The 12,190-nt window shown below is 49.0% G+C and overlaps 1 protein-coding gene across 2 annotated transcripts in view; it reads left to right on the forward strand.

Annotated features, from left to right (window-relative positions):
- Galnt16 (polypeptide N-acetylgalactosaminyltransferase 16) overlaps positions 1-12,190 on the forward strand; it is an 83,113-nt gene that overhangs the window by 41,533 nt on the left and 29,390 nt on the right. Inside the window, exons 1-2 of one of the 2 annotated variants that reach the window (XM_031355739.1) lie at positions 3,510-3,717; positions 9,544-9,701. In XM_031355739.1, coding sequence (XP_031211599.1) covers positions 3,535-3,717; positions 9,544-9,701 — 341 coding nt within the window. In that variant the 5' untranslated portion in view covers positions 3,510-3,534. Of the gene's footprint in view, positions 1-3,509; positions 3,718-9,543; positions 9,702-12,190 lie in introns of those variants that run through there. The other variant, XM_031355740.1, reaches the window with a different exon arrangement.

Raw genomic sequence — 12,190 nt, forward strand, 5'->3', positions numbered from 1 at the left:
CGCTGCAGTGAACGCTGTGTACCCATTTGTACCTCATGTGCACCTGTGACATACTGTGACCACAACATTTGAGATTTTTTTTTTAACTTCTTGTTGAATAAAACCACACTGTGGTGTGTCCCAAAAGAAATAAAAAGGTTCTTCTGTCTGTAAAGAACAAATATCATTTCATTCCTGTTTCCTAAGTTCACTTTCCCATTTGTTCTTAGATAAGATGCTGGGCTGCAGGCCAGACGGGGTTGTGATGTGCCAGTTGATGGCCCTTTTGGGAGACAAGTCTAGCAGCAGCCCTGGCTCAAGTCCTCCCGTGCCACCACAGAAGAACTTCACAGACCAGGTGGCATGGAGACAGCTGAAATTCACTTTTGGTAAAGATAAGGTTTGGCGTCTCACTGGGACTGCCCTCCCTTGCTCTCAAGACAGTTTATTGTTTGCCATGCGCTTTTCGTGAGTGAAGCTCTGTTCTCATAGGTTGAGGTAGAAGGACTTGAAGGGGAGGGGTGAGTTCCCTCTGAAGTCTCTGGGGTACACTGGCGTTTTAGTACATTCATGAGGGCTTAATCTCTTCCTCATAGGCTGCACTCTTAATACCAGCACAGTGGGGATACAGGTTCAACATTCAAATCATGGCAGACCTGCCAGAGGCTGGCTATGTCCAAGTTCTCCTTCCCTTCTCCTTTCTTAGTGCTACATCTGATTCAAACAGCCTGTCTTTATGGTCTATCTTACTCATGAACATTTCGCCATATATTATTTTCAACACACACACACACAGTCTCTCTGTTTTATCTTCTCTCTTTTCTTTCTCTTAGCATGTGTATGCACATGTGGTATGCTTTTATTTGTGTATGTGTGTTCTCCTGTGTGTGGGCACACACATGTGCACAAAGAGACCTGAAATGGCTGCTAGATGTCTACCTCAGTTTCCTGTCTATTTTGTTTATGGAGGTGAGGTCTCCTGCTGAAGCTGAGCTTATGGCTCTGGCTGCCTTGGGGTCCCCAGTGCTTGGATTGTAGGTTGCTGGTTCTGCACATCTGAACTCTGGTCCTCGGGTTAGCATAGCAAGCGCTTTATCCCCAGCCCTGAGTTGTCTTTGTTGTGAGAAGTGTTACAAGCTGAGACAATCAGCTACTGATCCGGACTGTTGTTGAGTTCTGCTTGTCTCAGCCACCTGTCTCAGCTGGCTTCGTTGGCAGAACACAACTTACTTTCTCCTGCTGCTGTTACTTAGATTGTTTTTTACTTTCATTTCTATAAATAAGACTTTTGTACCTAATTTTGAATTGTGATTAAAAAATTACGAACCTTGAGCCAGACATGGCCATTTATTACATCTGTAATCCCAACACTCAAGAGGTGAAGATTAGTCTCAAGTTCAAGGTCAGCTATCTATAACACAAAGCAAGATTCTGTCTCAAGACAATGGGATATAGGAAGTTTAGGAGCTGGGAGCCTGCCTCAGAGTCCTTGTGTCCCTCTGCTACACTGAGATTAATCGGGAGATTGCCGTCACACTGCAAGGCTCACACTGTATTTGTCTTGTGGCCTGTTACTGCTTTTTTTTTTTTCTTAGTTACTATGTGGCAGATCCAAGTTCAATGGCTTCAGACTATGAAGCACCTGGAAGGCAAGGACACTATGTAGACCTTGACACTTTGCTTTTGTGACTAAAACTGAAGAGAGGCTGGTCCACACCATCTGCCGCCAGAAGAGGTTATTGGGAGAGTGGAGAGAGCCTTGAGCTTGGTTTTGCTCAGCGGCAATCCCTGCCACCTCTCTCTGCTTAGCCGCAGAGCACTGACAACTTGTTTGGGAGGAGGGGTGACACAGTAGGACAGGTAAGTCCCCAAGTAGAAATGAGCTCTGTCCCTTCTCAAATTAATCTGCAGCTGAGAGTTATCAGGACCCTGAGGGTGTCCCTGGCTGGAGAGAGTCAGGAGGGCCCAGGATAGTCTAGAAAAGTCTGCTTATGTGCTATTTTGGTCTAAATAACACAAACTCTTGCATTTTTTTCCTCTTTTTTTTTCTCTCATGTTTTTTTGAACCATAAGCAAAGAAATGCTTCCAAGCTCATGTGCAGGCCAAGAATGACAGCACTGGGCACGTCCCTGTGTGAGCTGTAGCCTGATTCCCTGGCCATAAGCCAAGGAAGAAGGCAGCCAGAGGCCTGCCCTGGAGCTGAGAGCCTCAACACTGGAAGGAGGTTCCCAGGCTCCTCTAAGTCTAGGAATGGTCCACGGGCACCAAGAAGCTTATGCTGGACTCTGGGGATAGACGGTCATCACTCTGACCCAATTCCTGTCTTTGAGTTAGTGTGTGACCCAGCCATGCTGCTGTCTTCTGCACCTCTCTGGGCCTTCTTTTCCACCCTGTGTAAAGTATGGATGAGAAGAGAATGTATTTTACAGGTGCATTTGGCGATAGAAGTAATCATCTAACAGCGCTTTAGGTACACAGTAGGTTCCCCGTGTATATCCCTTGCAGTAGCAGAGATCCTGTGGCCCTCCTCCCCTGGGTTATAGAAGCTGTGGCTGAGAGGATATGGCAAGGTTCTGATACCTTTTGCCGGTGCAAGAATGCTTTAGTCAAGCTGAACAATGGACCAGCGGGTCACACCACAAATCTCTTCAGAGACTACCCTCAGACTCTCTCAGGACTTCAGGGTCGAACATGGCAACCTGGGGAGCCCATGGGACCTAATCAGAAACCGTCTGATGTCATGGCCCTACTCCACATTCCGGCCTCTCTGGAACCCATTTGGCTCAGGTGCCTGAAGGAATATACAGTGGGCCTCCCTTGGTTTTCTTAGTGAAATCAATAGAACTGTGGAATGCACTAGAATTCCTAAGTGGAAGCATTAGATCCCATGAAGCTCTGTGGTCAGCAGCACCCTGGGAGAGTGGTAGAAAGTGTGAGCTAAGCAGAGGCCCTAGATAGTGTTCCTGCCAGTGAGCCTTGATAGGTAGATGATCTGGAATCTATGCTCAGGGGAGGCAGAAGTGTTGTAAAGAGGGAGGCAGGTCTCCATGGTAACGAGGATCTCTGCAGGTGGGGAAGTTCCAGAAGCTCAAAGTGAGACTTTGCTGAGAGCTCGGTGAGGGTAGCCCTTAGGAAACTACCCCTAAGTCCTCCACGGTGGTACGATCCTGGGATTCCACTAGTTTGTGACAGTCCCTTATCATTAAGCTACCCATGGAGAGTCACAGCTCTGGGGCTGTGGAGAACACTGGAACAGTGTGGCTGGCTTTGGAGTCCTGATGTTTATGTCCCAGCCCCAAAGACTGGATAAAATGGTCTTCAGAATGACCTGAGCATCTGGCTTTTAAGATCTTCCTGGTGGTGAAGCTGAGGTTCAGAACCCCTGGTGAAAATGGCAGGTGAGGTAATTATTATTACAATGTACACGCCAGGCCCTGTGCTAAACGCACTATACATCCATTTTCTTTAATCCCCAGAATTCCCACTTTCCAGATGAAGAGGCACTCTGGGGTGAGGTAAGGTATCACCAAGGTCAGAGAGCATCAGGAGCTGGCATGCCATGCCAAGATCGTCAGACTCTAGAGGCCAGGTTAGCTGCCGCTGTAATTACAGCTTCTGAGGCGAAGCAGAAGAAGATGGGATCACAGCTGGGCCAGGCATCCTGTATCCAGCCTGAGGCTCCTGGTCCCAAGCCCTGCAGCGGCATCTCATCTGATTGGATGACAGTAGTGACAGAGGTCAGGGAAGCACTGGGGGACCCCTCCCATCCCAGACCTAGAGTGAAGAGATGTTGAATGATGTGCTTACCAGTTCTGGTAATGAATGGCAGTCTTTCTTCTGGAGTCAGATGGGAAATTTCTTCTCGGCGTCATGGAGAGAGAGTGGGAATCACATTCAGTTCACCAGGTGTTTTTTGTTTCTAGCAGACTCAGGAGGGGGAAAAATACCCCCCCCCAAAAAAAACCACTCAGGAGCCATCCATAAAACAGGGCCACAGCCTTTTAATAAGTAGTTTTATTGAAATTTAGTGAAAGGCGAACCCAGTAGGTGCCTGTTTTACTGGTAGTAAAAGGAAATTGGGCAGCAATTGTTTAAAAGGGGTTGGAGTTGTTTACATTTAAAACGTGTAGGTCTGTGTAGGTCTGAAGGGAAAGTTTACCAAGCTTAGGGGGTGGGACTGAGCTGTTCTCCGTGAAAGTGACATGGAAAAAACTTCCTTCTTATTTTAAACCTCCCCTTTGCTGTTTGCTTCCTAATTTTAGCAGCAGGAAGCAAGAAGCAAATCTTGATGGGAAAAAGGCTGAAGCAAGTCAGGCCAGTCTCAAAGTTTAATCAAAGTGACAGACAGAGGTGAACTCTCCCAAGATGAGGGGCTCCTCTCACCCCCTGCCCAGCTTCTCTGCCAGCTCCAGCAGTTTCATAGGGTTGACCTTACTGAGCAAGAAAGCGCTGGGTTTGGCATTCCATAAAAGGACAAATACTGAAGAAAAGGGTGGTTGCTTACACTTCAGCCAAGAACCTTCTGCCAGGGGCTGGAGGGCAACGAGAAGCTCATCAGCCCATCACTCGGCGGGCCTCCGCCTCCATTCCTCACCATGGCAACACAAAAGGGCTTCTGGTGTGGTCCACTTGGAAGCTCCATCATGAAAGCTAGGGCATGCTGGGAATGGCGAGCCTGGCCCTGGACTGCAGCCACTGGCCCAAGTACCCGAGAGCAGCCTGCTATCTCAGGATGGACAGCCAGCCGCCTGGCCCATTGCTGGGTTTTGGATTTTACTATTTTTTTTTTCCTTTTAGAGATTGTTTTTCTGTTCATCGAGGGGACTGAAGGGCTGATATCCATGAACTTTTGGTTGCTAGGACAGGACAGCCAACTCAAACTAGCCTGAGAGAGGAGGTGGGAGGGAGAGAGGATGAATATGCTAGAGAGCTCATCATATAAAAACACCTCAAGATTCTGGTTGGTCTAGATTGAATCAAATAACCATTCTTGAACCAATTAATGTACTGCTATACCTAGGAGTAAAGTAAGAGGACTGGCCTAACCCAAAGTCCTGTGCTCATTCACTGGGTGTCGGGACAGGGACAGTGAAGGAGAACCTCGACAGGAAAATGGGCAAGAAAACTCTAAGGCAGCCAGAGCTTTCCTGTTACCTGCTTGTCCTCTGCAATGTCAAGAATTGTATTTGTCCAGATGTGGGTGAGAGGCTGCAAAGAAGAGGTCGTTATCATTTCTCGCACATTTGCTCTTTTTTTAAACAGTTATTTGATTGTTTTATACAGAGAGTGTATGTATGTGTGATTGGTGCCCACAGAGGCCAGAAGAGGGCATTAGATCTCTTGGAATGGGAGTTACAGACAGTTATGAGCTGCCATGTGGGAGCTGGGGATTGAACTTGGACCCTCTGGAGGAGCAGCCAGTGCTCTTAACCACTGAGCCACTTCTGCAGCCCACTCATTTGTTCTTTAGCCAGTGCTTTTAAAGTGCCTGAATCACTCGCACTACTGTGGACTTTAGGTTCCAGCAGTCAACAAAACAGGCAATCTGTGCTTTGATGAAACTTGTCTTAAAACAGAAAATGGTCAACAAGACTAAGATATAAAATACACACAGATTTCCAGGTGGCAGTGAGTGCCATAGGAGACAGAAGGTAGGGTATAGGGTGGCCTCATGGTAGGGTGGAGGGACGATGGGAGGTGGGGCAGATCTGCAGGCCAAGGAGCAAGGCTTGCAGACTGGGAGAAAGAGGGGCCTTGCTTCTGCAGCAGAGCCTGTGGGAGCAACAGGAAAGGCTGAGTCCAGTGATGGATAGGACCCTGACCCCACCCACCCCACCCCCACCCCCTCTTCCTGGTGCTCTGCAGTGTGGGAGAGTCACACTTGTCTCTTCCCTGGTTGGTTATACTAATTTAAAAGAAGCTTTTGTTCTATGTGTGTGTGTTTCTCCTGCTTGTCTTTGCACCTCATAGGTGCCTGATGCCTGTGGAGGCTAGAACTGGAGTCATCCGGGGTCATAAGTTGTCATATAGGGGCTGGGGGAGATTATACTAAATTTGAGAGCTGGGATGATATTTAGATATGTATTTGCTTATTCAGTTATTCATCCATTCCTTTATTCAATGAACACCTGCTGAGTACCTACTGTGTGCCAGATGAGCAGCACCTTTGTTTTTCCAGTCAGGGTTTTTTCTGTGTAGCCTTGGCTATCCTAGAACTCGCTATGTAGACCAGGCTGGCCTAGAACTCAGAGATCCACCTCCCTCTGCCTCCTGAGTGCTGGATTAAACGTATGTACCACCACTTCCCAGCAATGAGCAGCACTTAAAGATATATAGTATTGTTTATTTATATTTTGAAAATTTCATACAATGTATTTTGATCTTACCTCCTTTGTTACCCACCCCTGGCTCTCTAACAACATCCCCCCCCCCAACTTTATGTTCTCCTTTTTAAAAGGTAATCCACTGAAGCCAGTTAGTGCTGCCCATTTGCAAATGTGGGGAGGCTGTCCCCCTGGAACATGGGCAACCCATGGCCACACCCTCGCTCCTTCAGAAGGTGTCACCTGCCCATAGCTCCTCATAGCTCCTTAGCTGTGGGTGGGGCCTCAGGAGCCCCCTCCCTATCCACAATCACCTAACCTTAGTAGACGAACACAAATGTCAGTGTCCCGTGACAGGTGTCAGCCTGGCCTAAGAATTCCCCACACAGCCCAGTACCATCACCTGCTCTGGAAAAGGCAGCATGCTCAGGATCTGCTTGTCTCATGCTATCATGAGTTCCATGTCCCATGCTATCTCCTGATGATCCTGCAGCCAAGGACCAAATGACACATTTCCCCTCCCCCTGCCGTGCTTAAGAAGCCTGGTGGTTGGGGATGTGATAGCCACTGTGTTCCCTTCAAGGAGGGAGGAGAAGGGAGCTGCATCTGCAGTTCCTGCCCAGCTGGCTTGAGATAGGGTGAGGCTCTGCGACCCTGTCGCCAGCTGCTCTGCTATAAACCCTCAGCTTGGAGAAGGAGTCGGAGTCTCTTCTTCATGACCCTTCTTAGCCATGCCTGACATGAGCAGAGCAAGAAAAGAACCAGATGCCCACTAAGTACTACTTCTAAGGTGGCCCTGCTGTGTGTTTCTTTCCTTTTGTTAATTTTTTCCAAAAATCAACTAAAAGTTATTATTCTGGGGAGGGTGTGCATACCACAGCACACGCATGGGGCTCTGGGTTGTATAAGGGAACGTGAGACTTTTCTCAAGAACACAGTGAGACTTGACTTGGTCTTGAGGGCTTGGCAGAGTCCAGAACATTCTCGAGTCCTGAAGAAGACTTGGGGTGAGACATGGGAAGGGAGCTGACAAAGAGCAAGCTCCGAAGTGTCCTTTCCACTTCCGGGGACATGGTGGTACTGGGGGTCGGGGAGATAAATCACTGAGGGAATGAATGGATGGGTGTGTTCAAACATTCATAAACGGAAGTCCAGGTGATCCTTGGGCCTCACACCCTTAGGAGGGGTATGGGGTAGGTGTATGGTTCTCAGTCAGTGTTGAACGAGCAGAGGATGAGTGTGGGGTCAGCCTTAGAGGTTTCCTAAGCCCACAGAGTGCCCAGAGCCCTGAATAAATAAGCATGGTTGCTTCCCCCAGTCAACATTCAGGATAATGAGCTGATATACTTTCCCCATGGGAGTTTGAAAAACTCTTCCCTCTGTGGTTTTTCTTTAATTTTAGCTCCTCAGCCATGAGCTAGCGGCTTCTTTCCATTCCCCTAATGCAGAGCTGGGGGGAAGGGAGGGGCCGGCATTAACATCATCATTGTCTCTGGGTGGAAGGGCAGAACCCCACTGCCTTTCCATCTTTACTCTCAGAGCTGGGCGTTTGGATTTTTCTAGCAACTCGGGGCTCAGACTGGATCACCCCTTTCCCCCTCCTCTCTCCTTCCTCTCTTGGCTGAAATGGATTTTGAGCCCATGGGGGCGGCCAATGACACTTCTGTTCATTTCCTTGCATGGTGCTCACTCAGAATATTTGAACATCATGGCTGCTGCTGTATCACCTCTGAGCATACACCCTTAGCAGCTGAAACTAGCTTGGGACAAGCATACATTTCCTGGGAGAAACAAGATTTCCCTCTCTGGATCTGCCCTCAGACATCCTAGGCTCCTGGCAGGCCCCCAGGTCAAGGGGCCACTAGAGAAGGTGGTATCGAGGCAGTGGTCAGGAGCTAGGAGCTTCTAGATCTTTTAGTATTCCTCCAAGGAGGGTTGGGTCAAGCTCTCAGGAGAACATAGATACCTTGATCTGTTGATGAAACACCTCAGTGTCACTCCACAAAAAAAATCTTGTGTACAGAGACCACTGCTCTGCTGGGCCCATCCTCTTAGGATGAGGCATTTGATAGAGACCTCATTCTTTGGTTCTATGAGTGGACAATTCTTGTCCTCTTTTCTGCTCCCTCCATCAGCCCAGAGCTGCTGATTGAGCAGAAGAACTGGAGTTGGGATGCAGTCACAGCTGATAGTTTGTCATAGCCCTTCTGGAAACATCTGGCCCACAGTTTGGTTCAAATAATGAGATGCCAGGGTACATGTATCCATCCATTCATCTCTGATGTGTCTTCCCCTGTATCTCTCTGGGGACTCTGGTTGCAGATAGTTGGCTGTGGCAAAGCAGTGTGAGGCTGGTTCATCAATTTCCCCCTCTCTCCAGCACTTAGCACCAGTGGGCCTAGTGTATCAGACATGGGGCCACTGAAGCAGCAAGCAGAAGTCCCAGAGAAACTCCAGCACTGTAGTAATTACATTTGGTCCTGAGGGCTTGGTGCGTTAGCCTGTGATGGCTTGTTTCTCCTCAATGGAAACTCTCTGCAGCAGCTTGTCCAAGCCCTGGCTCTTATGTACAGGCAGCCTGCGTGTACCTAACCCAGAGCCAGACTCAAGTGCAGTTCTAGTAGACTCTCCATCGACAGAAGACCCTTTCTAGTTTCTAGTCTCCTTAAGGTACCTTATCCCAGGAACAGATTTCCTCTGGGAAATGCCTTCTCCAAATCCAGCAGAGAGCATTGGCATTAGAAATATGGCTGGTTTGGGTGCTAGAGAGATAGTTTAGCCAAAACCTGTCTGCCACACAAAGTTGGAGGACCTTAGATCAGATCCCCAGAACCTGTGTTTAAAACAATAAAAACCAACCAACCAAACAAACAAAAACAACCCAAAAGCTGGGTATCTAGTGGTTCATGGCTGTAACCCCAGCACAAGGGATGCCGAGACAGGCTGAAGCTCATTGACCAACCAATCAGTGAGCTTCAGCATCTCAAAGCAAACAGAAACAAAAACACCCCCCCCCAATGTCATGTACTCTGTATCCATGCATATACACAGTAGCAAATGCATACCTGCCCCCCCAAAAATGGCTAGTTTGTATCCATATTTATAATGTACTAGTTCTCTCAAGGAGAAGTACAGCTGAGAGGATCCAGCTGACACACTCCTAGTGATACTGTATCCTTCCCCATCTCCTCCCATGGAACCCTCCTGCCTGGCCCTCTCTGATGCTGACCTTTGTCTCAGGTGACAGGAACACCCTCAAAGGGCTTTGATGAGAAGGCATACCTGTCAGCCAAGCAGCTGAAGCCTGGAGAGGACCCATACAGACAACATGCCTTCAACCAACTGGAGAGTGACAAACTGAGCTCAGACCGACCCATCCGGGACACCCGCCATTACAGGTATGGCATCTGCTGGGTGGGTGGGAAGGGAAAGGTGAGACAAGACCAATGTTGGTTGGCTTGGTTTCTTTCACTCAGGTGTGTCCTATTGTTTTATTACATTTATGTATTTTATTCATGTGTCTCTCTGTGTGTGATCGTGCACACATGTCAACTATATATATTTTACAAATATACACAGTCTTCACCTAGTGACTTTAGACATTTAATTGTCCTCACACTCAGCATTGCCCTGCCCTCTATCTTCCTTCCTTCTTTCCTTCCTCTCTCCCTTCCTCCCTTCCTTCTTTCTTTTCTTTTTGGTTTTTCGAGACAAGGTTTCTTTGTGAAGCCCTGGCTGTTCTGGAACTCAGAGACCTGCCTGCCTCTGTCCCCATCCCCTGACCTGGAATTAAAGGGTACCGCCCTACTATGTTTCAATGGAAAGGTCAAGGAAAGACCCAGCTGGAGGCAGAAAGGCCCCTCTGCCCCTCAGTCAGACATCCCAGCAAGAGTAGCCTGCCAGGGGACCTCAAGAAAACCCAAGACAGTGAGCCGTACACTGAAGTAAGGGTTCCAGCCCTTTCCTCTTTGAACAGTGAAAGGCTGTGGCCGCCCCTTGACATCCCTTTCTTGCCTCCTGCCTTGGCCTCAGCAGGTCCAGCAAATGCATTCTGGTCTTGTTCCTTGTTCTTCTCCTGTGGGAGATGGGCAGGATCCTAGACCAGGGCCAGTGAGGCCTTCCACCAGTCAGTCCCAGCTCAGTGCCACTGAGAGTTGCAAGTCAGCAACTCTCTTCCTGGGTTCAGTCCAGTGTGTCCTATCTAGAGTATGTGCTATCACCTCTTCCTCTTCCTGCCATCACCTTCAGGAACATTCTTCTCCTTCTGCAGAACCCCTGCCTCCCCCCAAGCCCCATGCCTCCCCCCAAGCCCCATGCCTAGCCTCATCTGCCCTTCAGTCAGCATGTGATATTACTGTGTTCTCCTGCCCTTCTTTTCTTTTACTTGGTAGGGGCTGGGGGTGGGGAGGAGTATGTGCAAGACCAGGTTTTACAGTGTAGCACAGGCTGGCCTGGAATTCACTGTATGTACCCCAGGCTAGCCCTAAACTTTGATTCTCTCCCAGTCTCAGCTCTCAAGTGCTGAGATTACAGGTGCTAGTGAACAGACAAATTTAAGTCCTTTGTCAGTCAGCCTGGGGGCAGCTTCCTCTGTCTCCACTGCAAGCAATGGTAGGTTCGTGTACTGCTCTTCAAGGCCCTCCATGGACAGCCCTAATCATGGCTAAGTTAGTCCTTAGGACCTAGAGGGAATCTATGTTCTGACTCCATATGTAAACTGAGGGCTTGGCCTGGATCATCTGTGTCCACCTTCTCACCTCACCCTACCTTGGCCCTCCTCATGTATTCGCTGAGAAACTAAAAGGGGGAATGCTGCTGGGGCTATGCACGTCCGGGGCTGTGGTGCGTTGATGAGGTGCCACGTGTTACTGCTAGGTTCTCTCAGAGGGCTGAGGTAGATCAGCATGTGTGTGCGCACATGCACACGTGTGCAGAGGGAACATAGGAGGTGCCAGCCTGGTAAAACCAGTATGCTACTGCAAACCTTGCCTTCCCAGGATACAGCTTCCACTGGACTCCCATGCTGCAGGCTAGCTCCTGGTCCTGGCCTCTGTCTGGGATGCTATTGTCATGGTGGGAAATTACATGAGGCAGCCTTGTTGGGAACATGAGCAAGCCTCCCCAAACATAAACTTGGGACAGCCTCTTGGACAACTCCTGGCTCTTGGGAATTGGGTAGCCCTACCCTCCATCGAAATCCCAGAAGAATGTAGGTGTGGGGGAAGTTCAAGTCTGCCCTCCCTCCAGACAAGTGTAGGAGGTTTGCCTCCTTCAAGGAGAGAAAAACATTATTATTTAGCTTCTCTCCTTAGACATGACATCTGGGGACAAGGACAAAGAACTGGGGCTCTGTAGATCTGTGCTCCCCTTGGGAGCAGGCACTTGGACAAGCCTGGCTTCTGGGAGCAGAAGAGAGCCCCTCCCCCACAGCCCTCTCAAGAAAGAGATATTTTAAAGCTTCTCAGGATTTCTCCCTGGGGTCTCACCCAAGCAGTGGGACTCCCTGCCTGTCTGACCTGGCCTCTCTGCAGGGTCGGATGTGGGCCTGGGAATTCACACTGTGAGCTACTGTCAGTGGGGTGAACGCTGTAATGAAAAAATAGTCATTGTTGGAGTAGTATGGAGCGATTGTAATAAAGAACATCGCTTAGGAAAACCAGCGGAGGCGACTGCCTTCCAGCGGTTTGGAGCTAGGAATGAATGCTTTCACAGAAGAGACAGATAGGAAGGAAGGCCAGCAGGAATGAAGGTTTTAATTCCTCTTGCTGAGAGGAGAGGGAGTTGAGGTCCAGAGACAGGGTGGGGGAGCCTGGGGCTGCAGAGAAAGGAGCAGAGTGGCAGGGACTGCCCTTGGTGTCTTCTAGGAAGCTGTTCTCCTGGGGCTCCC

This window comes from Mastomys coucha, unplaced genomic scaffold, assembly GCF_008632895.1.
Source record: "Mastomys coucha isolate ucsf_1 unplaced genomic scaffold, UCSF_Mcou_1 pScaffold6, whole genome shotgun sequence".
Taxonomy (NCBI): domain Eukaryota; kingdom Metazoa; phylum Chordata; class Mammalia; order Rodentia; family Muridae; genus Mastomys; species Mastomys coucha.